Genomic DNA, 27750 nt, shown 5'->3' on the forward strand with positions numbered 1-27750 from the left:
GAATAATAAAATGTTTTTTTAATATTAAAAAAAAAACTCTTTCCATTGGAACAAAACAAAATCCACTTTCAACTCATTCATATTTTATATATATTTTTAACAGGAACTACATATACTTTATGTTCAAGAGTCCCACTTTAAACTGTTTGGTGTAGGAATAAAGTGTGATGTTTAGCTGTTTAAGTGAACATTACAATATCTGTGTGATTAATGATGAACACATATCATAATTATTGAGAAGAACATACATAATCATCAAATTGATAGTTCATTTGGCAGAAAATCGTTCTATCTTAGTTAGAAATCTTGATTGTTGAACAATGCAGTTACAATAAGATACATTTGTTATTACATTAATAAACATCAAATGTTTTTCACCAAAAAATAAAATATCACATATATTTTACAAGCATTTTCAGTTTAATTAAAATTTTAAATATTTAAATTAAAAGTAATGGTTTTATCCCCAGCATATATAGCCTTAAATAATATTTAATAGTTTTAGTTTTTAAAATTAAGTTTATCGTAAATTTTTAACATATAATAAATTATTTTAAATATTTAACATATTTGCAGCAGGGTCATGCATATATTTAGTTTAACTTATTTAAATAATAATTTTACAGAAATAATTAGTTTTTTTGAAAAATATATTATCTCTTCAAAATGAATTTACTATAAACATATATATTTAAATGGAAAGTTAACCCACAAATAGATAAATGTCAACGAAATTGGTAAGAATGTTAGGAGCATCATCCATTTTTGACGTGTCTGAACGCTTATCAACTTGGAGGGGGAAAATATTAGTGACGAAGTTTCTTAAAAAACGTTGCATTACCCCCAACACCAACAATCTTCTAGACGACAACAAATAACTTCCAAGAAGTTATCCTCTTTTTTCTGATGTAGTGTAGTTTTAAAAGACTCTTTCGTGACTTAAAATGTTTTTTTTTATTATTAAAATGTTATTATTATTAATTTAATCGATTAATGATAGACATTTTAGAGTAATAATAACGTTACCAAGCTTCAATCCACCAAACATCTTGTGTATCTTTTTACTTTTCCTTTCTCTCTTTTGTACGGACGGGACAGAAAGACAACGAAATTAAATGGGTTTGGACTATGGATTAATAGCACAAACATCATACAGATTCTTCACTAACATGTTTCCTAACTACAAGCTAATGTGAGTTTTCGTCATGTCAAGACCACGCTTGGAAAAACCCTATTGCCTCAAAATCAGAAGCGTACTACTGTAATGGGTTAGAATAAAATGATGCCTAATGAAATTATTTTTGAGACAAAATCAATGCTACAAAACCAACATAGATTTAAAGATGAATTTTAGAATTACGAATGAATTTAAATATAATTTTAGCCCATTTATAATATCTATGTCGATAAATAATTATATATAAATTTTTTATTCAATCTGCAATTTACAAACAGGAAAATCAATTTATAATTATAAACAAAAAAAATTTATCTGTAAATTACAAATGAAAATATCTGTAAAATTTTAAAATTTTTCACCTTTTTTTACGAACATAATTATTCTTCGTTATTTTTAATTATCAAAATTTATAAACATAATAAAAATTATAAAATTATATATTTAAAATAAAAAAATATTTATAAAATATAAAATTAAAATGTCATTACAATTGAAAAACTAAACATCCAAATAAATAATGTCAAAAATAAAATAACAGTATATATCACGAATAATCGGTGTGATCATTATCAAAAAGAGCATCGACATCAGTAAAGGATGAATCAGAAAAGGAATGATGCATAAAACTGAAGACTGGTGGTGCTGGAACTAGTGAAAGAAGAAGAAGAGATGTGGAGCTGCTTGCTCTCGTTAGCTCAAAGTATGCATGCATTTGTTGTTTCTACATATGCTATTGCTGCTACACCTTCCTCTGCATCCTCGATGATACCTTCTTTTCTATCTTTTTTTTCCATTTTCTTCACCAATTTTCTCTTCCATGCACTTTCCTTAGTCTTCCACATCTCCTCATTCTATTTCTGCTGTTCTTCATTGAGGGCATGGACCTGAGTGCGACCACATCCTCCACTTTCTTAGGTGCAAGAGAAGGAGTATCTCCGGTGACAGATGCAGGGGACATAGAGTCTACAAAGCGGCTCCCCATGCCATAAATGCTGCCTTTATAAAGGCCACCCACCGTCTTTAATTATATAGTATCCTCATCAACTGATTCTGAATCTTAAGAAGATGTCTCCTCAAGCCTTTGAACAAAGCCATCTTGCAGTTCAGTGCAGATAATTATGTATTAGTCTCGAGAACTATTTAATAAATTATTAATAATAACATATAGTGTCAATAAAGATGACTCACATATGTGGCCTGCGATCCTGTATCAACCCACAATGTTTTGTCTCCTTTGCGAGTATGTATATCTTTGAACACCTCTCCATGCGTAAGTGGTTTCTTTAACGACTTCTCCTGCAATTTCTATTAAATCACCATCTCAAATATCAATGATAGATTGAATAAAATAAATTTTAAAAGAAAATTGAAAATCACATACCAAGTTCGCTTTAGTGTCAACCAAAGTCATAGAGTCATCAATATGCAGCGATCCCCCTTTATTGGATGTCTTGTTTGTCTATTATTTACGGAGAGATTTTCAAACTCATTCATACATCAATACTCCTACAAGGCATGAAGGAAGTTGGGTGCTATCTAATCAACAGATGATGGCTGCTGACAAGCCTCATGGTACATCTGTCTTAGTCACTTTGAAGTGCGACTCTTCCAGGTCTTGAAAATCATCTTTTCGTCTTGGGAAGAATAGAGAAGTTGCTCTGCATAAATACAATTTCATTAGAAGAGGTATAAGAAATAATATTTAATTACACTTAACTGAAATTAATTAACTATTATTACCTTCCAATCTTTGAACTATTTCATCTTTGTATCCTTAGACACTTTTGCAAAACTTGTGTCAGGTGCATCAAACATTTTCTTAATGATATTTGTCACCTAGTGGAGACCTTTCTACGGTGGTATCTAACTTAACACACAATAAAAGAATACGATTATTATAACATTCACATCAAATAAAGTTATTAGCCATATTTTGAATTTAACTTACTAAATGGACCCATCCCATCTGAAACTTGGAAGCGATCTTGATGATGCCTAGGTCTGTGATGATTATTGCTCACTTACAGCTAGGACAGTAGTGGATCCCTTACCTGTGCCATTTGTACAAGGAGATTGTGTGTCATGTGTAGTTAGTGGTGTAGACTGAAAAACTCATTGTACTAGAAAGAGAGAAGCAACATATCTAGGGTTGTGGGCACCATGATAAACTGCTCTTGCCCCTAGCCTAGGAGGACTGCACTGTAACTGGTGTAGAGGTGAAAGTAAGAGCAATAGATGAAGGAGTGTTGTCACGATCAGGACGCTGAGTAACACCTTTTTTACTTTTATTTGTCATATCTAAATCAAATATAATATATGTTTAGAGACCAAATACACAATATTGTATCAACCTTTTATTTTACATTACATAAATTTTTAATATAAATTTTAGTAGAATCTCTCATAATATATGAATATTTTCTTACATTTGTTTACATTTAATACAAAAAGCTAAACTTTCTTCACACATAATCTATATATTATATAACAAACTATTAATTAATGCAAAAAAAAAAAAATACACATCACAATTTTAAATCGTTCTAAAGTATATCCCCTTGTACCTCCACAACATGCATATTCTACAATCTTTGCAAGAACAAATAATTCTACAGAACACAATAATCAGGTTCGGAGAAGGACCTCTATGCCAATCCCTTAGTTATACAATTTTCAATCTTATAACTCTATTTCTATTTACAGATGAAACAATGTATCTGTATAAATAAATAAAATTTGTCTATAATACAGACGAATTTACAGACAAATTCCTCTAAAAAATATAAAAAATTGAATATTTATCTATAAATCTATTTATATTATAGACATAGTTTATTTATTTATATTTTTTTTCTATATATAACATGTTTCATATAGTAAATCAATATTTTCAAGATAAAATCTAATGTAATAATATTTCCATTCTTATATGTAATTACAACATATCTTTTAAGCCAGTTTTTGACTAAAAATATTTATATATAATTAACCCGATTTAAATAAACCATTATTAATTTCTTATGTGTAAATGAAATGTTGTTTACGGTGACAGATTATTTTTTAAAAAAGATTAATATTGAAAACAGAAAAAAGTGAAAGATGCTCATATTCAATATCTAATCTTACCTCTAGTGTAATTATTATTTTAGGAAAATTTTTCTAGGAAACCAAGAAAAAATAAAAATCTAAGATTTAAAACATAAAATAATATGAAATATAACAGTAATAGTAGATTTTTCTTTTCAATAATCGTTTCATGAAAATACTGTGATATTATTTAACATTTTCTTGTGTGTGAATGTACTTTTCAGAATTAAATATACAGTGAAATTTTGGTTTATTCCGGAACCTTGTTAAAGAATAAAATAAGAAATATTAAATCAAAAATAAATTATTTCATGTATTTAAAAATGGTTTTCATCTTATATTTAAAATGTTAATTATTTAACAAGTATCTCATACCATTTCAAGAACTTGTTAACACCGAGTCATATTACAATTATAAGATTTATTTAATAAAAATCAAACTCTTAATATGATGCATCATACTATTTAATAATTTTATTAATATAAATATTAATAAAATATAATGCATTATATTATAAATAGAAACCAATATTTATAATAAACTTTAATTTTTATTAAAGAAATTTTATATTAATAAAAATAATTTTAATGTATGACAATTTTTGGTATGTATTTACCTAATAATTAATCTTTTTGCAAAATTCAATAACATTCTTTTGAGTATATCTTGGATTCTCATGAGCCTGCAACCAAAAAATGCAATTATTGTCTATACTCACTTCAAACTTCTTTAATCTCTCCTTAATTTGTTAAAATTCTTTGGTGAAAAACTCTCCAAGCAAAAATATATTATTATTATTATTAGTTTTTTTTTTTTTTACAAATTAAATCGTTACCAAACTATACAATTCCAATAAATCACATGTCTATTAGGTTTGAACATTCTATAAATTTTATTATTATTTTTTATGCAATCATCCATGTATAAGCTAATAGCACCAAAGTTACCAAACAATCAAGTTTTAATTAATATTACATCCAGTTTAAAATTTAATTAAAAAATAACTATTTAAAAAATAACAAATAATATTTATATGTCATAAATTCAAGTTCTATTATAAAAAGTATTTATAATATTAAATGTATAAGTTAGTGTATATATTAAATAAATATAAATATTTACTTATATAAAATAATAAGTGAGTGTCTTATTAACATAAATTTTAAAATAATAAAAAAATAAAAAATAATTATTATATCTAAAAATAGATTTTTTATTTATTATAATTCTAATAAAAAATTAAAAAGTAGTAATATTACGATGTATCTTTTACAAAGTATCATTAAAAAAAGATAAAATTCGTAAAATACGGTGTTTTAAGAAAAATTACAAAAATATAAAATTTTTAAAAAATGCTAGTCACGATTTTTATAAAAATTTAAAATTGTCAGTGATAATTTTTTATATTTAAATTTTTTTATTAATTTTTAAAAATTATTAAGAGCAATTTTTATTTTTAATTTATCTATTGAAGAAGATAACATTTTTTAATTTACTTATCAGAAATAGAAATAAAGTTATAAAGATTAAAAAATTTAATTATTTTATTATAGTTAATTGTTAAATTTATTATTTTACTTTTTATTAATGAGTTTTTCTTTTACTCTTAAACTGTTCAAACATATAAACCAAAGGACATTATTGAAAAATAATAATTAATGTTGTCTTAAATTAGAAAAAATAAATAATAATATTTTTTTTCTAGATAAATGAATAAGAATAGAAGTGGTATGTTTAAATTTTTTACTTTAACAATGACATCCTAGCATCAACGGAAATTACATTATCACTTACGTGATATTTAGGTGATGAATATATAATCTATTCTCATAATTTTTTTTTCAATTTTTTTTAGTAAACCATCTATTTTATTTCACAAGTTTCTTTCTTCTCACCTTATTTATTTTCATGATATAAAATTATTTTAAGAAATATATGTAAAAATAGCATTATTTTTAGATGATTTGAGAATTTTTAGTTAGATGCCTACTATAATGCACTTAAATATAAATTTACTTTTGTTACCAAAATAGTTACAAATCTCCATTTAAATTTTGGCATTTGACGTGCGAAATATAAGTGATGTATTATTTTTATCTAAAATTACAGCATTCCGACCGACAGTATATTAAACATTTAACTTATTCGATTCAAATTATAATTTTTTTACTAAATCAACTATAGACTTGTCTTTTTAGAAGTTGAAACAGAAACAACGACTGAAAAATTAAGTTTTCTTAAAGTAAAATAAATTAAATGAATCCTCATTTTGTTTGTTAAAAGATAGTAAGTCTGTTAATTTGATTATATATATATATATATATATATTAAAATTAGTTCTTAATCATGTCATTTATTATTGATTTTAATCTATTTATTACACTTTGTAAGTTGATTTTCATAAAGATGAGAAATTCACATGCTAAATTTAATTTGATATGCTAACGAGTCTTTAATTATATTAATTAAAATATTACAACATAAAATAATTAAAAAAATGGTTTTATTTTACAATAGTTGATTAAAACTTAGAAAAAAAATTGAATGCAATTATTTAATTGTTTTTAGTCTTATTTATTAATTAAATTTAAAGTTTTACTTAAATAATTTATAATAATATGAAATATAAATATCTTATTAAAATAAAGTTTTAATTTTAATTAATAAAAAGACTTGAGAAGCACCACTTAACAGACACAGTATTGCAAAAGATAATGTGTACGTGGAGAAGAGCATAGAGTGAGAGAAAAGAGTGAAACAAAAAAAAAAAAAAAAAAAGGAGATTGTGATTTGATCTCGCCGGGATCCCTCAGATCTGAGCTCACCGTCGCCGGAGTCCGATTCACCGCACTTCAATTCAAGCGTGGATCGGATTCTAAGGTATCGCCCAACCCTTCTTTTTCTTCAAACTCATTCATTCGTTTGACCCTCTTATAAAGATCTTTTGGATCATTTCCCTAGCTTCAAATTCGAAATAAAGTCTCGATTTTTCGTGCACCCCTCGTGTCGTTTCGTCGTTTTGGAAGTGGGTTTTTATTTTCTTCAGATATGAATGCCGTAATTTTAAGTTGTCGTTCATTGAGTTAAAGGGGTGGTGCTGTTATGTATCTGTATTTTGTTATGCTTTATTCTTTGTCATACGTTGTTTATTCTATTGTTTATGTTGTTGATTTGTTTCAGGTTTGATTTGAACTTGAAAGGTGGTATAGCTTAACTGTTGGGTAAAACAATTAACAAATCTTGCTCTACACACAAGCATGGGAAGCCAAGACAACAACGGTTTTTCTTCTTTTCATTTGTCATGTGTTCTTTGATTGCCAAAACAATTATTTTGAAATTCTCTGAAATGAATTACAACTTGAATTGGGTGTATTAATTCTTAGTTGAGTCATGCTGCACGCCCTAAAAATCTTTTTTGAATATAAGCAGAATTTCACCAAATGAAGGGTGATTCTTGGATGAGATATGTTCTGGCAGAAAACATTCTAGCTAAACAGTGCTTCTTCTTTTTTTTCATTATTAGATTTTAAATATCGGTATTTTTTGTTTGTTTTTGGTGTATTTTCAGCAGCATTGTCACCAAGTTCATTTCAAGCTGATAAATCTGCTAAGGTTTTTGTTGCCGGTCACCGGGGTCTTGTTGGCTCGGCTATTGTTCGCAAGCTGACTCAACTTGGGTTCACTAACCTAATCTTACGCTCTCATGCTGAGCTTGATCTCACTCGCCAATCTGATGTTGAAGCCTTCTTCGCCTCTGAGAAACCAGAATATGTCATTGTAGCTGCAGCCAAAGTTGGTGGCATTCATGCGAACAACACCTATCCTGCTGATTTCATTGCCATCAACCTCCAAATCCAGACCAATGTCATCGATTCTGCTTATCGCCATGGTGCTAAGAAGCTATTGTTTTTGGGTTCCTCTTGCATTTACCCCAAATTTGCACCCCAACCGATTCCAGAAAATGCTTTACTCACAGGACCATTAGAGCCCACAAATGAATGGTATGCTATTGCCAAGATTGCTGGGATCAAAATGTGCCAGGCTTATAGAATTCAGTACAAGTGGGATGCAATTTCAGGAATGCCCACTAACTTGTATGGACCATATGACAATTTTCATCCTGAGAATTCACACGTTTTACCTGCTTTGATGAGAAGGTTTCATGAGGCAAAGATCAAAGGTGCCAAGGAGGTGGTGGTGTGGGGCACAGGGAGTCCATTGAGGGAGTTTTTGCATGTTGATGATTTGGCAGATGCGGTTGTCTTCATGATGGAAAAGTACAGTGGACTTGAGCATTTGAATGTAGGGAGTGGAAAGGAAGTTACTATTAAGGAATTGGCTGAGTTGATGAAGGAAGTGGTGGGATTTGAGGGTGATCTTGTTTGGGATACTACTAAGCCTGATGGGACTCCAAGAAAGCTTATGGATAGCTCCAAACTTGCCTGCTTGGGTTGGACACCAAAAATCTCACTGAAGGATGGGCTGCTTGATACCTACAAATGGTACTTGGAGAACGTAAATCTATGATTCAGCTGGTTCAGCAGAATGTGCCCTATTAAATTTTATAGGTACTAGTCATTTTACTATGAAATTTTTTTGTTTCAAAAATAATTATCCAGAGAACAGTACGCGACCAATTTTTCTATAGCAATTATGTGGAATGAAAACTTCAGTTCTTTGTTTATTTTTTTTTTTCTAGAGATCATGAGAATCCAGAGCCATTGTTAAAAACTATGAACAGAAGGTTGTAATTTCGCTATCACATGACACATGTTTCAAATGTGTATTTCCATGAGCAGTTTTGTAATTGTTTGGCTCTCTCTCCCTCTGTCCCTTGCACATGCGTGCATGCACCCGCGCCAAGTTGTTCAATGTTGTTTATCAAGCAACTGTTACAATTTTTGCATGATAATTATTCAGCACAGATGGTAGTGCCCCTTCAAGGCTTCTAATGTTTGTCTAAAATTCCTTTGGATAAATATACTGCGGATTATATCAGTTGAGTACCTTCTTGTGGATTAGCATGTTCAGTCATGGAATCTAATTTGATGCCTATTCTCATCAAAAAGTCAAATTATGGAATCTTTTATCTTCCTTTGGGTTCCCAGATGATTATCTGTTGTTTCAATATCTTAAAGTAAACACAAACACTTGGCCACAACCGAGTGATTGTATTTCATGCCTGTTAGTCTCAACTCTTCATAAAATGATTATTGGTAATAGCTTTTGCTCAATATTTAAGATGTATTTGGGAATCAATTTAGTTAAGTACTTGTTCAATACACTTTTTATTTGAAGGCTGCATGTCATAAGTATGGCAATAAAACTTTTCTGAATTAGTTGAAAAGAGCTTATGATACAAGTTATAACGAATTTTATTGAAGAAAGTTATAAACTATTTTCATGTGTTCTTCATAAGCTTTTGAAAACGTTCTCTTAGACTCTTCATTCCTATTAGGTGAGGTGGGTTAGCTATATTCCTTGGAAAGAATATTTCTTGCCCTGTGAAATGTTCAAAAATACCTACCCTTCCCACATTCATCATCAAACCATCAAGCAAGGATCAACATGTGATTGTGGGCAATCACCACTCATTTCTACAAGCCACCATCCATAGGATCTGTTTATTGAAATTTGATCATCCTCCATTGCAACCTATTGGTAATCGTGGCTGTTGACTTTGGCCACCACTGCCACATTCCTGATCACCAAGATAAGGCTACCATTGGCCGCTAGCAATCAAATTCATTTTCAAAATCATTCTTTTATGATTTTCATCAATTAAATGCGTAATCATTATTCTTCTAACAAATATTGATATACCTGCGTAACATTTTCATCTTTTTATTTACCCTGTTTTTCTTTATTTGTTAACTTCAAATTTTAAGGCTGATTTTAAACATTTAAAAATAATATTTTGTTAGAAAAAGATAACATTTGTTACACTTTATATTATTGAAGTAATAAATATTTTTTTCTCATGAAAAACTCGTCACTTTTGTGAGCTTAAAATCAACCCTGACAGTATGTTTGGATGAGATATTTCAAGTTAGTAGCTTAATTTTTTAGAGAATTTACAATTTTGTGAGTTAAAATTTGTTTGGATATTGAATTTTAAAGAATTTAAAATGCTAGGAATTTTAGTGGGAAATTTTAACAGACTAAAATCAAAGAATTATGAATCCTAACATAAGAGTGAGAATTTGAAATTGCTTCTTTCATTTATTTGTGTAATTCATTCATATTTTTATTCAGTTGTGATTAGTTTAATGATTTAAATTTCACATAAATATAGTGATAATTTTTTTAAAGAATGTAAGTCATTTGATTACTCTATCCGAATAAAAATATTTGAAGTGAAAGAAATCTAATTACTCTATCCAAACAATATTTTTAAAATAATAAAAATTTAAATGATGCAATTTAAATTTCTTAAAATTTTAAATTCTCTAAAATTTCTAATTACTTCATCCAAACAACCTAAGAGTTAAAAGTTAACAATTTTTTTATTCTCACTATATTTCTGTTCTAGTTACATCATATTATCAATTACATTTTTTTTACTTCAGCCCCTTTTCAATCCCACGCCAGGTGTATATAAAACGTTTTCCTTCTTTTAATGATAGTATTATTCCTGGGTATAGGCATCCTATTCTTGAAAATATTTTAGAAAAACTTGAAACACACGCTATACGGTCTTGTTAGTGATCACTTGTATTGTCTGATTTGTCCGTAATGCACAAACAGTGAATGATGAAGCCACAATTTGAGTCATTTCTTAGTGTTGATGCTTGTTTCTACTTTCATTTTCTGCTAATTCAGCATTTAATAACATTTTGCCCAATGCTGTCCAAGCTAATTTGGGCCTTGCACCGAAGCAAAAATGTTGGTTGAGTTGAACCGTGAAGATGTAGTTCTACAAGATAAAGTAGTTTGATATACGTTAGCCGAATCATGTAGAGGAAAAAAAAGAAAAGGAAAGAAAAACAACCAATGGAAGAGAACTGAGGAAAGTTTTGGTTCATAAAAATTAATTTGGTTAAACCTAGATTAGAAACGGATTTTAGTTAAGCTAGTTTTGACTTAAAAAACGGAGCACTTCAGTGATTAACAAAACATGACGCTATAGAATTAGTTTAATCTACCCAGTAGTTTGGTTGTTAATGAGGTTAAAAACATAAATTGGGTGGTAGTTTTAAGATTGCATAGATCAAACCCTACTCCTTGGCACGCCTCCCTAGGTCTTACAACTTGGGAAGTTGAATTTTGGCAAGGATCCACAATTATCAAGTAACAATTTGCACAAGTAATAAGATTTCCTTTTCTTTTTCCTTGTTTAAAAAATTGGCGTAGCAAATCATACACATATAAGAAAGCAAATGAAAAATGGAAGTTACAATAACATGATGGTTATGAAGAAGCAGGACGCTGGACACACCTACAAAACAAAGGAACACTATCAATCCATAAGAAAGGGCAGTTTAATTTGTCAATCAATAATGGTTAGTTATGAATGTGAAGCACTATAATGCAAAGACATGGCAGTTAACCCTTCCAACAAATGCATTGTCTCACTTCAGGAAATAATTATTGTTGAAAATGATGGATTATGGAACAAAGGCTTAGGGCTGTTATCCTATGTGTTGGACCACATCTGTTTCCATTGTACTATACTATTTACTTTCATATCAGTATACTGCATTTCCAAATGGTAGAATCACCATTGATTCTTTACATATTTTGTTGTAATATGTGGACTTACAAAATAGAAGAATTGATTTTATCTACTGTTGTTTTGCTGTTTCAAACCGCACAGACTTTGCCATACCATGCATTGGTCTATTTAAACATGGTGAAACTGGCATGGCTTAAATTTTATCAACATTGAAGGCCAACGAGGCAATGTTGTTCTCCATTGCTGTCTACTCACTTTGTGTGTTAACCCAAAATCCACAAGCTCCCCATCCCAGACATAGCTAATGACCTAACTTAAAAGCTTTCAGCAGACATCCTCAGAAACACTATCAAACTTCAAGGTTAAAAAATAGTGTTATAACCAAACTCAACCACTTAAACCATATATTGAAAGCTATTTCCCAAAAGAATGTTCACAACAATCAAATTAGATACATAGCAATTAGTATTAGTTTAGCATATTGACAGTGTTTATGATGTTTCATTCTTTTTTATTTTAATGTGATTAATTATATCTCATTTTACAAGCATAACAATGCAGATATGGGGAACGGGAACTGGAACTGGAATCATCATTGAATTGATACGTTAAACCCATCATTCTCAAAGTATAACACAAATACAAGTGTACAACTAACAAGAAAATAGGGCATAACAGTCCCAAGCCAGAAATATATTCAAGTTACCTGATGCAAAACACAACACTCTACTCTAAGTATGTAGAAAAAATCCAAACATCTCAGCTCAAGCCTCAAGTTTTTGTATTAGATAACAAATGTAGCACAAAAAGAGTATGGTACCAATAACAACACAAAAGTGTTCAGATATAGGATAAACTCACCTGTCAGAATTTTGGGTATCAAATTAACTTTAGTTTGCTTAAGAGTCTTCCTTCAACTCGTCAGAATCAGAATCACTGGCATTATAACCTAACAAAATGCAAAGCAGAAAAAGTCACTCTAAACTACAAAGGAAAACAAACCCGATATCCTGCTAGCAAAAAGAGGAGGGTTTACCTGGACGTTTGTCACCAACTTTCCAAACTGAAGACCTAATCCTCGATGCTTTAGTCAGCCAAATTCTTCCCTTCATTCCCAAACTGATAACATCAGCCTTGGAAAGAGTAGAAAAAGAAAAACAAGTACATCTACATTCCACACATTGTTCTTTATATTCAACTACCAGTCTTATTTAAGTTACGTAGGTATACTAAAATACACACATCTGTGTGAAATTTAATTGAATGCTTTTATTCCTGTCTATATGTGTAGAATAGCAATATAAAAAATTCTTTCGTGCATATGTAATGGCTTGAAAAAGGTTTTAGCTTGTATTGACAAGGTGAGGTTTTCTTTTTATAAGAATAATGTCAAAACTCAATCATTTGTGTTTTGAAATTCGTTGTTTTAATGTGTTGTACACGGATGGAAGTTATAGGCAGAAATGGATGTAAATGGTTTCTAGAACTGCATTTAAAAAAAAAAAAAAAAACTAATTCTTCTTTCCATTTTCAATCAACTTTGACTTCTTAAAGAACTAGAGAACCCCAAAATGAACACCCCACAATTCACAAACAAATCCTAATCCAATGAAAGTTCATTGAAGAAGACTGAATCAAAGACACCCAGTAAACAAAAACACACCTTTTGGGCATCTCTGGGAACACCATAGCCACTAAAATACATCTGTCCCACCAGCACCTGCATGTTGATGTCACCAGCCTTAGCCTCTTTCAGAGTGTCTTTGAACCACCGCTTCACACAATCTGCAACCACCCCAGAAAGTGGCACACGCCCACTGTTGCTCTCTCTCCCACTGCTACTCTCCATACCCCAATTTCAAAAAAATTGAACTTTATTCCTTCGTTGGTGTCCTGAGAAAAAAGGGTTTTCTGGTGGCACATGAAAAGGGGTGAATTTCCCATAATTTTTTTTTTTCAAAAAGAAAAATAAACGGAATGTTTCAGATGGAAAGAGAGAGCAAAATTGGTACCTTTGGTGATGCTATCTGTAGATCATGGTGTGGATTTGAGTGGAGAATTAAGAAGGGCTTTTGTGGTTTGCACTTCGCAGAGACAGAAAGAGAGGAAAGAGAAACGCTATCAGAAAACTACGAGGCGGCGTTGGGAGCTGCTTTTTCTCCAACAATGTTGTTTCCACCTGTTCGTGCTAGCTGTTACCTGTTATTTTATAATAATAATAATAATAATAATAAAAGTTCTTTTCTTATCACATATCTCGAACTATTATTTACTCATTATAATAATCTCAAATTATTTCTTAAATTAATTTATTTTACTTTTAACTTACGCATTTCTTTTACTTATTTACTAGTTAATTTTTCAGTGCTTTATACAAAATTATTTATATTTAATATTAAATATTATTAAAATTATATTTACTAAAAATATATTTAACTAATAATCTTTAAAAATATTTATTATTAAAGTATTTGTCTTACAACAAATTTTTATTTGGTCAATTATAATTAACGTGAGATTTCAACACTTAAAATACAAAATTTATTAATTTAGTCGTTAATTTAAAAGTTTTATCACATAATTAAAATATATAAAATGTTATGTAAAAAATAAATTAGTAAACATTTTATTATATAATTATTTTTATACTTATCATATATTATTAGAATATAAATAAATATTAATAGATAAATAACATATTTATAAATATTTAAATTATATAAAATTTAATATATCCGTTTAAGAATATAACATATATAATACCATTCAACAGTTTAATTAATAAATCAACTCTTTGCCAAGAGCGAGATGCGGTGTATTAACATCGTCTGATAGTATACTCTCATTTGCATTTTATCGCATTTATTACTACATAACACTCGTTTTATTTTAACCATTTTAGCTACTTTTACATTTATATTAAAAGTTTTATTAATTTCAGTCTTTAAAATTGAGTTTAAATATTTATAAATAAAAAAATTTATAAAAAAATACACAGTTATTATATTAAAATTATAAAAATACAATAAATACTTTATTTTCTAATAAAATTTTATTATTATTAACTATTTATTCTTAATCTTGAAGAGTTAAAATTAACAAAAACTCTTATATTAATCATCTGATATCTTTACAGTGGGTAACATAACATAATATTGAGCAATTGAGAAATCAAGGGACAAATCTTATCACGTACCGTGGCACGGTATGCTATTCAAAATCTCATGACATGCTTTTATTACATTTTTGAAATGAGTTGTTTGTTTGTGTTCATCGATTCTAAATCTTATGATGTCAGTGTACTCACACATATATTTAAGTAATTATTTGAGTAATTGTTCTCTAATTCCCTTTGATATTGATTAACCCTGTAAGCTTGAAGTTATAACTATAAAAAGGAGGGCATTGCATTTGATATTCTCAGCATGCTATATTTTATGGGTGATAAATATATACTTATTTTCTTTCCTATTTGATCATAAAGTTCTCGTGTCTTAACCTTTTTTAAAATTAATCATGTTCTTAATTTGTTGTTGCAGAGAAAAACTCACGTTTTACTATCACTGTTAATCAACTATTTGGATCATAAAATTGTCCTTAGGCAGGTTTACATTGTTTTGGATTTTATATCATATTTTAGTGTAAACTTTATTGATCAACATTCAGCTGTAGGCAACCAATAATGACAATCTCAGCCTTAAAAAAAGTGTTATATCATGTCAGAACATGTGTATCTAACCACTAACAACTATATAATAGGCTTTGTAGGTTATTATTTTAGTTGTTAATTGAGCTTGTTGAAAAAAATAAATGGAAAAATACTGTTGTGCTGTAGTATTAGTTTATGTTCTAAAAGTTGGTGCAATTCGTTCGATATTCAATTTTACTCTTTAAGGTTAATAGTAAGTGTTTGAATTTATGCACTCAAAAACATAACATCATGGAGCCTCATAAACAATATCCAAAAAATTAAGAGATGAGAGTCCAAGTAAAATAAAAAATGTGAAAAAAGAAATTTTTTTTATTTGTGTCTATGACGTTTAGCTAATACTCAATTTTATATAATTGTATATAAGTGTCAACGCTAGAATTAAGCCAACATCTAAAGTTAATATTATAATTATAGTAACCATCAGTTATAATAAAAGAGAATATAATCAGTCCTTATACATAATTCGTAATCGGCTAAATAGATAATGGTCAATAACTACTGAAATAAGCTTTTTACTAAAATAGGAAATAAAATTAAGAGAAATTATTACACTTGATTGCCGATATTTTTACAAAGCCTACAACCTATACACCTACACAAGGGTTTGTATTGGATTTTCATTCTTGCTTGGGTACTCAGTTGTTATATCTTTTTACTTTTTGCATGTTTTGTCCATCGTTTTAATACATACATTTCAGGAATTTGCAAAGGATGAATGGCAAAGATATACTATTGAATACATTAAAATAGTTTGCTTATTGCCTACAATTTATTAAAAATTATAAAAGAAATATAAGAGTGAAATATTAATTCAGGAATGTGAACATAAAATCCCTATAATTTAGAGGAAAAGTTAATGAAAACTAAAGCATCAAAATTGCATTATTAATTAATGTGCAAGAAACTTCTTTTATTACCATATTATTATTACTTAATTGAAAAATAAAAAAAATAGAATAAAAGAATATCACAAATATGAGAATAATTAAACATTTTTTTATATTTTAGTTTTTTGAAATGGAAAATGCTGGTTAGTACGAAATAATTTTAGTAAAAGATAGAAGAAAAGAATACCACAAGTACGAGAATAATTAAAACACTTATTTATATTTTACTTTTTCGAAATAGAAAACGTTGGCTAGTACGAAATAATTTTCATAAAAATTGTATAATGTGCGGTCCACTCTAAAAACTATTATTTGTGCTCGCGCTTTGATCTCTGCTCTGTCTTCTGTTAAACTTTTAAAACTTTTGTGAGAGAAGCAGACATTAAGATATCCCATTGAAACCAAATTTTATTTCCTAACTCCTGTAAAATCTATAGTGTTTTGAAGCATCCTCTTCCAACTCCTTTCTTTTCATATTTTAGAAAGGTGTGAAATTTGGATAGAAATTTCACCTTCAATGTTGAAATCAAACAAGTTGTGAGACTCGTAAACCCTCCAAAATGATATAACAAGCGAAATTGAAAGAAATCATTAAAAGCAAAGTTGAGTGATTGAAGATGAAAAAGAAGAAAAAGAGTACATGGATATAAGTGTAACCTGACTGCATGACGATCTTTTGAGATAATGGTTATTAATTTAAATATTACTTAATTTATTAATAATCTATTTTAATTCGTGACACAAGTATGAAATCGGTTTAGTACTACACAGCGGTGCTGTTTTGAAACACTCTCTTAGCTAAGACTACCATGAGATGAATTATTGTTCTAGTACTGTACCGTGAATTTCGATTACACAAACTCAAAAATCCTTTCAAAACTCTTGTTGATTGCTAATGTGAATTAATAAACACAAGCAACCGTGAAAATAATAAAACATAATCAGGTATGTAAAACATGGCAATGTATTAAAAGAAGAAAACTGAACAATAAACCACATGGTAAAAATAACAACAGCCACAAAAAGAGAAAGAAAAAAAATGTAACAAGGCATTTGAAACGACAAAGAACACAATGACGAGACTTTCAAAACAATGAAGAAACCACCATCTCGAAGCAGAGCAATTTATGATCACATTGAAAAACCAATAAAGCGTATAGAAAAATCACTTCAAAATCAATGATAGTAGCGTGCTTTAACAATTCAAGAAGTGGGAACGGAAGGGAAAATCCATGAGATCCCTACCCTTCAATATTTATGAGATTGTTAACAGCAACACAAAGAAACAAAATAGATGATGATTGCTCTGAAAAATCAATGCCAGAACAGGATTCGTAGGAGAAGCAATAAAGATGTGAGCTTTATGGATTCAAGAAACAGGAAGTGCTAGATAATCAATGAGGGCGCAGGAGGTTTGAAATCGATCAAGAACGTGTTTCTATGCATGCGTGAGTTTTGAAACACGATTCAGACAAGAACGTGACCTAACGACGGCTGCAGTCATCTATGAAACGTGAGAATCTGTAGTGGGTAAATTTAACGAGTTGTCAAATTTTCGTTGGAGGAAAATAGAAGGGGAGAGTAGGGAGAAGATTTTCATCCCACAAATTAACTAGTTACATGATATATGAGGCAATTACCAGAAAAACACTACATTACAGAATTACAAAATTGATAAATAAAAAAAAACATGACAACCTCAACACATATCTATACAAGTTCTTATATGAGAAGAAAAAGAATTGTCGATAGGTTGTTGGTCTGGTTAGACCCAACACTTGCACGCAGATCCTGAGTCTGACGGAAATGAGTTTCACCTCCGATAGAGGCTCTGCAATGATGCCACGCTGCATGCTTGATCTAATGTTTATGCATTTGAGTGTGAATTGGGAGGACTCGAGAGGGAACAAGTGCTGCCCATAGTACCACATATAAAGAATATTCTATATGACTCTATCACGTAGATTTCCCATTCATTACATAGTATAATTGACTTTGTACACCTGATTCAGGGCGAAAACCACAACATAAAAACTTTCACGAGCACTAGAACGGCATTTTTCTTGCATAGTAAATTCAAGAGTCACTCCAACTATCTCCATCATCATCTTCATCACTTCCAGCCAATGCCTAATTCAATGATTAACGTTAGTTTAGTTACATTGGTAGAGAGACGGGGGAGGGAAGGAGTGAGTAGCACAAGCCTATTACAATGAACTAAACAGAGAAAGAGTGATAGACCTGGCGAATTGAATTTGCTTTTTCCAGGATGGCCGCAACCTTCAAGTTCGTTTTTGGACCCTGAATGCGGGGTGGTTGTTTAACCATGGCAGGCCTCAAATTGAAGGACTGACAAAAGAAATTATATTTTTAAATACAAGAAACAAAAGGGTAGGAACGCCATAACAAGATAAAATATAATTCTAACCTTCGTTCTTATCTGCTCTAACAATGAGTCTCTTTCATCTCCCTTTGGTGCTCTCTGAGGCATAACACGTTCAGTGACCTTCCTCAGCTGCAATGGTTCAAAAGGAAGTGTCATGCAAGAATTAAGACCACATAAAGAGTGCATTCTATAAGGACAATAAAGATTTCATTACCCTGCTTTTGTCAAAAGCAGCAACAGGATCAATTACAGGATTCTGGGGAAGAGGAACCTTATTCTTTGGTCTTCCATTTGGCATTTCAGAATCAAAATCTGATGTTTGAGCAGATGCGTCCAATGAAAATACCATTTCTCCCTCTGAAAAATGAAGGCTGTGATTGGGCTGCACAATTTGTATACTTGGAGGTGATACAGTTGAGGCTGCAGGATCTCCTCTTTCCCTTTCCAGATTAATTGAAGACTGCTTAAGTGTCGTAACTTCTAAACTAGCCTCTTCCATTAATTGACTAGGAGATAGAATTGGTTTTTCTTTTGGAGAAATGGGATCGTCTCCAGAAACAGGACATTCAGCAGGTAGCACCAAATGCAATTCTCCAGGTCCCTCTATTTTACTTTCTAAACCAGGATTTTCCACTAATTGACTTGGAGATTGAGTTGGTTTTTCATGCTGAAAAATGGGATCAATCCCAGAAACAGCACATTCAGAAGGTGGTATTATTGATTGCCATGAACTTGAATTCAGTATGCCTTCCAAAGCAACAGCATATCCAAGTGGAGGCCCGTCTTGTGATGTTAAGATAGGGTTCTGGATTTGGCTTCTGTCCAGAACTAGGCACTTGTCTTGACCATTTGGTTCATTCACCATTTCTGGAAATTGCATAGAAATAGCAACAGGCTGCTCTGAAACACCTGCTGAAAAGCCATAAGAATTTTGGTGCATATTACTTTTCTCAGCCATGACAGGCAAAAATGGATACTGAGACAACAAGGTCGATTTTTCAAAAGTTGATAAACCAAATTGAGACTTAACATCAGGTTCAGTTGGCTGCATTGGTTGGAATGAGGCTTGTCTTACTACATCTTCTCTGTGTGTAAATAGGGAAGCAAGTTGACCTTTGCTCGTTCTCCACTGCATTGGTGGTAGAGGAGGCATTGGTGGCATCTCCTCAAGATTGACTTTAGTTGCCTTGTGTAGGAGGTCAGGAAGAAGAGGCTTAAATGGATCCATGACACATTTTGTTGGGTTAATATCCTGCCCAGATGACTTTGTTGAGGAATCACATGAATGTTTATCTGGAATGGTTTCAGCGGCAAACTCAGACATAGGCTGGTAGGTTCTTTCTTGGTCCCACTGATTTGATATCTGCTTCTGTTGAGGTTGAAATTCCTCAAAGGTATAATTTTCCTGATTTCTGAATCCTGCATCCTGTTGACTGACTTCTGGTTTTAAGAGCAGCTGTAAATCGGTTTCAGGCTCTAATTGATTATAGGAAGGTGGTGACAAACTATCTTTGATGTTTAGCAGATTGTTCTGGCAAACAAATACAGATTCTGACCTCTGAGAGTCTAGCTCTGAACATATGGCCACCATTTTCACGTCATTGATAGAAGAACCATATTGGATTTTCTCCGTAAGAGAATTTTGAATATTATTATGTATTCCAGAATCAGAAGGATCACAGGGAACTGATCTGTTCAGGTTCGACTGTGCATCAGCAGAAACAATTTCTGGTTGATCTACTGCCTTTTCTGCTGCTAATTCTGTCAAAGATTCTCTATTAACTGCCTTATTGACTATTATCTCTTTCTTGTGAAGATCTGCAAAAATAGAAAGAGATTCTTCCAACTTTGTGAAACTAGTCATTGAAGATGTGATATCTGAAGATGGATGTTTAATATGACCATCATCTTCAACTAGATCCAAACTGCGCGGGGATTCACTAATTTCATCACCAGGCAATATCCTTGGTACCTCCTCAAAATTTGACTGCTGATCAGGATACAGAACTTTAACTTCTGCTAACTCAGGTTCATTCTGTAGATTTCTGTGGGTAAAATCAGAGCATGGCTCCTTCATAAGGCTTCTCTTCATTGTAGTTTCTGTAACAGGAAACAAATCTTCTGAGTTAAATTGGGTGGCTAAGATGTCATCACTAGATTTTAAATTGTGGCCACCAAGCAGTCGCTTAGTACCTGAATTCATGTCTACTTCCCAAGATGGGCAAATAGGATCCACCCCATTTGAACCAATATCTCCACTAACCAAAATTCCAGAACAGTATTCATTATGAGATTCTGCCTGCAACACTTTGATCTCAGAACGATTACCATATTCACCTTCATGAGCTAAGTTTAAATCATTAGAAACTTCTAATGGAGCATTGGGATGAAAATATGGAACACAAAAATCTGAGTTGTTCAAAGAATTTTTATCAAAAGAAACCACTGGGAAAACATCATCTTTCCTTGGGGAGAGAACACAAGGTCTAGCAGCTATAGTTTCAACAGGACACTTCCTATCATCATCATCTTCTTCTAATCTTAAATGAAGTCTAACAGGGCTAGATGATGTTTCATCTGATTGAGTACCTGAAGGCTGGGACACCAGTGAGGTGGGTCCAAGATCTGAAGACAGCAATAAATCTCCTGAATCCATCAGACACAAACCAGAAGAGACTGGTCTAGAATCAGAAATCACTTCTCCCAAAACATGTGCATCATCACATGTGATAAACTCACCACAATAAGTCTTTTGTAACTCAGCAGTTTGGGAAAGCTGGTTGAATGGCACGTCTTCTATCTCCGATGTGGAGTTTCCAATAGACTGAGAATCTGAAAACTGAGCTTGCAGTTGGGTATGGCCTGCACTTCTATCTCTTCTGAATGAACTATGATCATCTGATGCACAAGAGGTTCCAGATGATTGAGAATCTGAAGATTGAGCTTGCACTTCATTAAGATCTCCATTTCTATCTTGTTCCAATGAACTAATTTCTTCAGATGTTGAGGAGTCTCCAAATGATTGAGAATCTGAAAATTGAGCTTGCAGTTGGTGATCTCCTTTGCCATTTGAATGAGTTATCTTTCGAAAACTCAAAAAGCTTTTCTTAGGTCTACGCTCATTGTCTGTTTCTAATTCTGAATCCATGGTAGCTAACGCATCCATATAATCATCAACATCACTAGTCACATCATCAGAATGGTAGCCATCTAAGTTATATTCTCTTTTCTTTTGTTCATCAAAAACCAACTCTCTTTCATCAGGCACCTTGAGATGATTAGAAGACATTTCATTTGTCACACCAGCAGAGATTTGTTCATGCACCTTCACAATATATCCATTTGTCTCTCTATCCCTTCCTGAGTTTGGATTCAGTTCTATCTCCTGCTCATTTGGTGATGAACAAATGTTTTCATCTTCCAAAGACCTTTTCAAAGGAGTAATGCTACTGATTTCAAGTATTTTAATCCCACTTTCACTAGTATCATCTGACGTCAATTTCACAGGCAGAGGAATTGAAGTTTCAGAAGCCATTTTAAGATCAGGTGAGGGATTTTCCAGAATTTTCGCCATGTAACTTCTCCCAGTTTTTCCTTCAACTGCAGATCCATTCAATTGTTTCTTTTTCAACTTCAGAAGACGAGCAGGATCACTACAAGCATTCTCAATACGCTCCTCAAGCAACAACTGATGAAGTCTGCAATAATGGAAATGGATTATGTCACAAATAAACCATTTAAAGCCATTTTTGGTTTTTTACATTATAAAAAGCAGAAGAATAATTAATGCACCAAAATAACATTATTGAAGCTCACTTTGAATGTGATGGCACAACTTGTGGGGTTTCACCATTCCTCAGCTGTGCTCCTTTCTTTGGCTGGATATAAAAAGTAAATATCATATATTCAAAATTGCAAATATTCAATTTTGCTTCACATATATTTGTTTTCTTTGCCAACTAAAACAATTTTCCATAAAAAACATGCCTTTGAGTGGTAGAATTGGTACTTAATTACCTTGACTTTACGATTTCTCTTTTCCCTGTGAACTTCTACTGTTGTTGTTCTAGAAGAAGTAGACTCCACCTTAAAGAATGATGGATCAGTATAACGCTTCAAACATGCTCCATCCCCAGCCACATCAAACCTTTCAGAGCCAAAAAGAAAAAAAAAAGTTTCAAATGTCTATAACATAATAATAATTTTGTATTTGATCTGAAATTATTTATGTTTTATGAATCAGGTCACCCATAAGGCCATCACCATACTTGTCCAGAAGGAATAGTCTTGGGGGACCACGGCATTCTTCATATGAATCCATTATAAATCGAGGTAAGTCTCCGCGAGTAACAAGATTCTGTTCAGACTGAAGATTAGGATGCCATTCAATCCCTGCAATGCGTGAAGCAAGTTAAAATCAGTCAAGGGACCACTATAGGTTACAAGTTACAGACACAAACAATAAGCAAAAGGACTTTGTGTTGATTAATTTAACCTCCATTTGTAAAATATGATGAATGATGAGTTTGCGACAAAAAAACTTTCTCAAGTGCTGGAACTTCAGCCTCGAGCTGCTGAACACGAGAGATAAGACTGTGGCTTCTTGCAGCTGTAGACATTACTTCTTCATGTAAATCATGGAACATCTCAGCGGCAAACCTAACCAAAATGATACAGTTAAATGTAGAGAACTTAAGGCAATTGGTGGCAGTAAAAATTATAATTTAAAAGGTTAAATGATGATGGTGGGAACTCTACAAAATGGATTTAATTTTCTAGTAATTAACCACTGGGACACAAGTTTTCCTATCAGAAAGAAGCATTTGAATTAAATTCACAAGATTGAGGCACCTGGGCTTAGTTCAGGTTGTTGAATAAGGAGGGTCAAGGCTGCTGATAGAATATACTAGGATTGACCATTCAATCCATAATGCTCACTCTGTCCCCCCTCCCCCCTCCCCCCTCCAGCAAAATAAAAACAAAAAATCACAGTATCTGTAATGCTAGTCAGTTACAAAATAGTCTGCTTAAATCGCATTTTCTCCTTCAAAAAGATAAATATATCTGTAAATGATTAAAAAATTAAAAGCATACTTTGTGAGCAGTCATTTTATATTAAGCCAAATAACTCGATCGTTCAAATCAACAACGTCAACAAAACTGCGTTAATTCAAGAGTTGTGATCTACGCATCGTTCAATCACACACGCATATTGATACAAAGCCACCCAAAATCTTCTGAATCCCATAATTCAAACCACTCTATGCACCAACCGCCCATTTTCTTCCCTTTTCATCTTCCCAAAATGGCTACATACAAATAAAAAGAAGCAAAAAGCTAATGAAGAATCAAGGTTGCCATAAATTAAAAATCAAAACGAAAATAAAACTAAAAAGAAATTAGTTTCAACAATTAAATTCTACGATAAAAAAAAAACAGTAATCATAATAATATTTCGAGAGAGAAAAAACTCAATTCAGCCTAAAGGAAAACAAAAAATAGAAAAAAAAGAAAAACCTCGCAGAATCTTAGCTCACACCACTAACAAACTCCAACAACAATGAACAAAAATTCAAATGTTGAATTAAACAACACATTCCTTTTCATCAAACTCAACACTCATTTCAACTCAGCACGATCAAGGAAACAACGAGCACCACCACCACTGCTTGAATTGCAGAATCACGCAACAACAAAAGCGATTTCAAAGAGAGAAAAGGTAGAGAGAGAAAGAGAATGCGAACTGACTGAGCAAGGTCGCCAAGCTGGCGAAGAAAACCAACGAGCCCAGCCATTGCAACTGCTTCAAGGAGAGCTTCAGAGTCATCTTTATCGGCGGCACGGTGCAGCTCAGGATCCGCTAAGGCGTGCGCGTTCCGAATTTGGTACATACAGATTGGCATTCTTCGAGTTCGAACAATCGCGAAACTCTAATTCTGTTCCAATCTCTATGTGATGATTACGTTCTTCAATCTTCGTTCCGGCGACGCTGCGTTTTCCGTTCGTCCCACCATGAAAATGTAAGGGAGAGAATGGAGAGAGAGTGAGAGAATTTCTTTTTTTATTTTTTCATTTATTTTTTGCTTTTAGTAAAAAGAAATTGAATGAATAATACATATAGGGGACAGTGCGTGTAAGTTAGAGACGTAACGATAGTGACTGCGGCACTGAGCAATTTCTTAATTTATTAATTAATTAATTAATTAATTAATTAATTTATTATTATTATTATTATTAATAAACGATGAAAAATAAGTAGTTTGGGCATTTCACTGTGGACTTTGGAAGTCTTGTTCTTAAATATATAGATTTATTAGTCAAATTAATCACCATTTTTTTACGTTGATTACCACAAGTCCACAATATATCTTGGGAGTTTAACTTTTATTTTCTTCCTTAAGGAATTAATATAAAAGGTATGTTTATTTGTGCCTATTAAAAAAAATTAATTAAACATATGAAAAGACAAGTGTTTTTTTTTCTAATAAACAAGAATATAAATTATAAAATGCAAAATTTAAATATTTATATGCTTTCTTATTTATTCAATGTATAATAGTATAATTAGCAAAAAAAAATGTATAATAGTATTTGTTTCGGCAAATAAAATCATAAAATATTATAGATGATAAATTTTTTTTTGAATATTTATTGGTCATTAAAAGAATTAAACTAGTCATACAAGTATATTTAAAAACTAAATTCACTTGAGCAACAAGAGTTAGTTGGATTATAATTTATAAGCAAATCTTAATTTCTTGAAAAATAATAAATTTAGATAAAATGATAAAAGGGTGGCTTATTTTAGAGAATGTTTGAGAGGTTTGCCTTACCTTGATTGAATAAAAAATTTAAAAACTTAAATACACTTGAATTCTATGTAGCGATTTTGAAATTTCTAACTACAGCTAATTGAATGAAATTAAAGTTTAGCAATATCACCAAACAAAATTTTTCGATCAAATAAAAAACTTAAACATCATTGAAAATAAAAAATATGAACAAACTAATTTTCCCTTCTATTATATATATAAAAAGATTTTTAAGTGTGTTTCTAAGAAAGAATTTTTTAGATACATGTATAATACTAAAACAAATCACTAATTATTGATAAATTACAAGTTCTGTTTTCATCATATGCAAATATAAATATAAATTTTAAAAATGAGGATAATTTTGATATCTTATTGTTTTAATCGTTGAAAGGCGCGCATTGTGGCGCTTACGATGCGGTGGGTGGTAATGGACCATGCCCATGTCATCATGTTACTTTTGGATTTAGTGATAATATAATACTCTGTTTGCAATAAAAAAAAATACTTTTTTAATTAATTTTTTTAAAATTATTTTTATTTTAAAACTTTAAAATAGAATTAATTAATTTTAAAACTGTATATAACTATTACTTTAAATTTTATTTTTATGTTTTTATTCATTTATTGTATAAACAAGTTTTAAAATAAATATAATAAAAAATATATAATAATTATACCAAAAATAAAATAATTAAATACAATTTTTAAATTTTGTACCGCACCTCTAAATAATTAATATACTAATATTATTAAGAATGAATATCCTAAAAGCAGCAGAGAGAGATACAATCAATGAATAGGTAGCTTGAGATTACCCAGACTAATCTTGACTTCATGAGTAAATCCGACATGAATTCCTGTTTTTTTTTTTATTAACCATTTCTGATTTATATATATTAAAACTTCATAATTTTCTAATATATTATTATATAATTAAAAAATTCATTAATGCCCTCTTAAATTTTAAAATGTCAAATAATAATAATAATAATAATAATATATCGAGATAAGACAGAAGACTTTTGTGAGGTGGGCAAGGGGAAAAAGTGACAGTGTTGGGACTTGGGGTATACCTTAGTGTGACCCTTATTTATTATTATAGAGACATCATCTTGTCTGCCTGTATTTCTAACATCCTTTGTTTGGATACAAGCAAACACTGGTTTGTCTTTAAATATTCATAAAAAGGTTATATTTTTATTTATTGGAATCCTATTTAAAGACGAAGAAAATTAACTTGGAAATATAAAAATAATAGAATTGATAATGCAGGCACTATCTTCATAAATTCCAAAAAATATGATTATAGAAAGAGAGCGTTTGTTAAGGAAGACCTTTTGAAAACGTCATTTGATCAGACATGGGAATTCGGCGCCCCTGTGGATCCCACTGTCTTGGAGACAGCAGCCATACCTCATCCCAATGGGATTACCAGAAGGTCAGTCATTGTTAGTGTGATTATAAATTTTGAAAGACTTATATATACATCACCTAATATGAATTATGTATATTTCATTATTTTTATATTATAAATTATATATATTTAAAATAATATATTTTTTAATCTTTGCAATTAGAGAAATAATAATTTTAGTTTTTTTAAATTTAAAGTTAAATTAATTTTTAAAAATTTTTTATGACTTTCTTTACTTAAAAAAGATGAAGATGATAGATAAATTTAACTCTATAAATATGGTGTTCTCAAAATCAATATAATTCGTAATTAAAAATTATAAATAAATTTAATTTATTTATTTGAGTATTTGATAAAAAATTAAATAAAATTTACTTTTTTCTGAATGAGAAAATTTTTAAAAAATGTATATTTATTATTTTCAGTTTTTTTAAAAAAATAAGTTGATTTAACATGTTAAACTTATCACATCTATTTCAGTATGTATAAAAAAATCCTACGAAACTTCAATAAGAATATTGAAAGAAAATAATAATAATAATAAGAAGAAGAAGAAGAATGGTCTGATTGCTAATTACATGTAAAGGAGGACA

General features: G+C 30.7%; 3 protein-coding genes across 7 annotated transcripts; 1 reads left to right on the top strand and 2 right to left on the bottom strand.

Annotated features, from left to right (window-relative positions):
- Positions 1–6961: 6961 nt before the first annotated feature.
- Positions 6962–9506, top strand: LOC113861352 (putative GDP-L-fucose synthase 2). 2 transcript variants are annotated; one of them, XM_027494116.1, is made up of 3 exons: positions 6962–7148; positions 7449–7547; positions 7837–9506. In XM_027494116.1, exons 2-3 carry the CDS (start codon positions 7526–7528, stop codon positions 8793–8795), a joined length of 981 nt encoding a protein of 326 aa, XP_027349917.1. In that variant the 5' UTR covers positions 6962–7148; positions 7449–7525; the 3' UTR covers positions 8796–9506. The 2 variants fall into 2 exon arrangements, with proteins under 2 accessions (XP_027349917.1, XP_027349918.1); XM_027494117.1 differs by having other exon boundaries at positions 6985–7148; positions 7840–9506.
- A 1253-nt stretch (positions 9507–10759) lies between these two features.
- On the bottom strand, positions 10760–14123 carry LOC113861353. 4 transcript variants are annotated; one of them, XM_027494120.1, is made up of 5 exons: positions 13956–14123; positions 13607–13854; positions 12980–13049; positions 12805–12892; positions 10760–11184 (listed from the first exon to the last, which is right to left on the bottom strand). In XM_027494120.1, the coding sequence occupies exons 2-4, from the start codon at positions 13790–13792 to the stop codon at positions 12843–12845; spliced, it is 306 nt and encodes a 101-aa protein (XP_027349921.1). In that variant the 5' UTR covers positions 13793–13854; positions 13956–14123; the 3' UTR covers positions 10760–11184; positions 12805–12842. The 4 variants fall into 4 exon arrangements, with proteins under 4 accessions (XP_027349921.1, XP_027349922.1, XP_027349920.1 ...); XM_027494121.1 differs by lacking the exon at positions 10760–11184 and adding an exon at positions 11573–11704 and having other exon boundaries at positions 13607–13836; XM_027494119.1 differs by lacking the exon at positions 10760–11184 and adding an exon at positions 11573–11704.
- Positions 14124–18068: 3945 nt separating this feature from the next.
- On the bottom strand, positions 18069–24974 carry LOC113862670 (protein SCAR2-like). Its single transcript, XM_027495786.1, has 10 exons — positions 24677–24974; positions 23424–23587; positions 23197–23320; positions 22946–23075; positions 22745–22806; positions 21491–22626; positions 19143–21265; positions 18971–19057; positions 18784–18891; positions 18069–18672 (listed from the first exon to the last, which is right to left on the bottom strand). Exons 1-10 carry the CDS (start codon positions 24829–24831, stop codon positions 18619–18621), a joined length of 4143 nt encoding a protein of 1380 aa, XP_027351587.1. The 5' UTR covers positions 24832–24974; the 3' UTR covers positions 18069–18618.
- Positions 24975–27750: the final 2776 nt, after the last annotated feature.

The sequence above is a fragment of the Abrus precatorius genome, unplaced genomic scaffold (genome assembly GCF_003935025.1).
Source record: "Abrus precatorius isolate BTA unplaced genomic scaffold, Abrus_2018 Scaffold3, whole genome shotgun sequence".
NCBI classification, from domain to species: Eukaryota; Viridiplantae; Streptophyta; class Magnoliopsida; order Fabales; family Fabaceae; genus Abrus; species Abrus precatorius.

What these genes read in the sequence shown, in the direction of transcription:
- LOC113861352 (XM_027494116.1), top strand. Translation starts at nt 7,526, where the DNA reads ATGGGAAGCCAAGACAACAACG. An exon ending in GGGAAGCCAAGACAACAACG is followed by an intron (nt 7,548 to 7,836) that starts GTTTTTCTTCTT and finishes GTGTATTTTCAG; the next exon opens with CAGCATTGTCACCAAGTTCA.
- LOC113861353 (XM_027494120.1), bottom strand. Translation starts at nt 13,792, where the DNA reads ATGGAGAGTAGCAGTGGGAGAGAGAGCAACAGTGGGCGTGTGCCACTT. An exon ending in TTCCCAGAGATGCCCAAAAG is followed by an intron (nt 13,050 to 13,606) that starts GTGTGTTTTTGT and finishes TTGGGAATGAAG; the next exon opens with GGAAGAATTTGGCTGACTAA. An exon ending in AGTTGGTGACAAACGTCCAG is followed by an intron (nt 12,893 to 12,979) that starts GTAAACCCTCCT and finishes GCATTTTGTTAG; the next exon opens with GTTATAATGCCAGTGATTCT.
- LOC113862670 (XM_027495786.1), bottom strand. Translation starts at nt 24,831, where the DNA reads ATGCCAATCTGTATGTACCAAATTCGGAACGCGCACGCCTTAGCGGAT. An exon ending in ATCATATTTTACAAATGGAG is followed by an intron (nt 23,321 to 23,423) that starts GTTAAATTAATC and finishes CACGCATTGCAG; the next exon opens with GGATTGAATGGCATCCTAAT. An exon ending in AGACTATTCCTTCTGGACAA is followed by an intron (nt 23,076 to 23,196) that starts GTATGGTGATGG and finishes TGGCTCTGAAAG; the next exon opens with GTTTGATGTGGCTGGGGATG.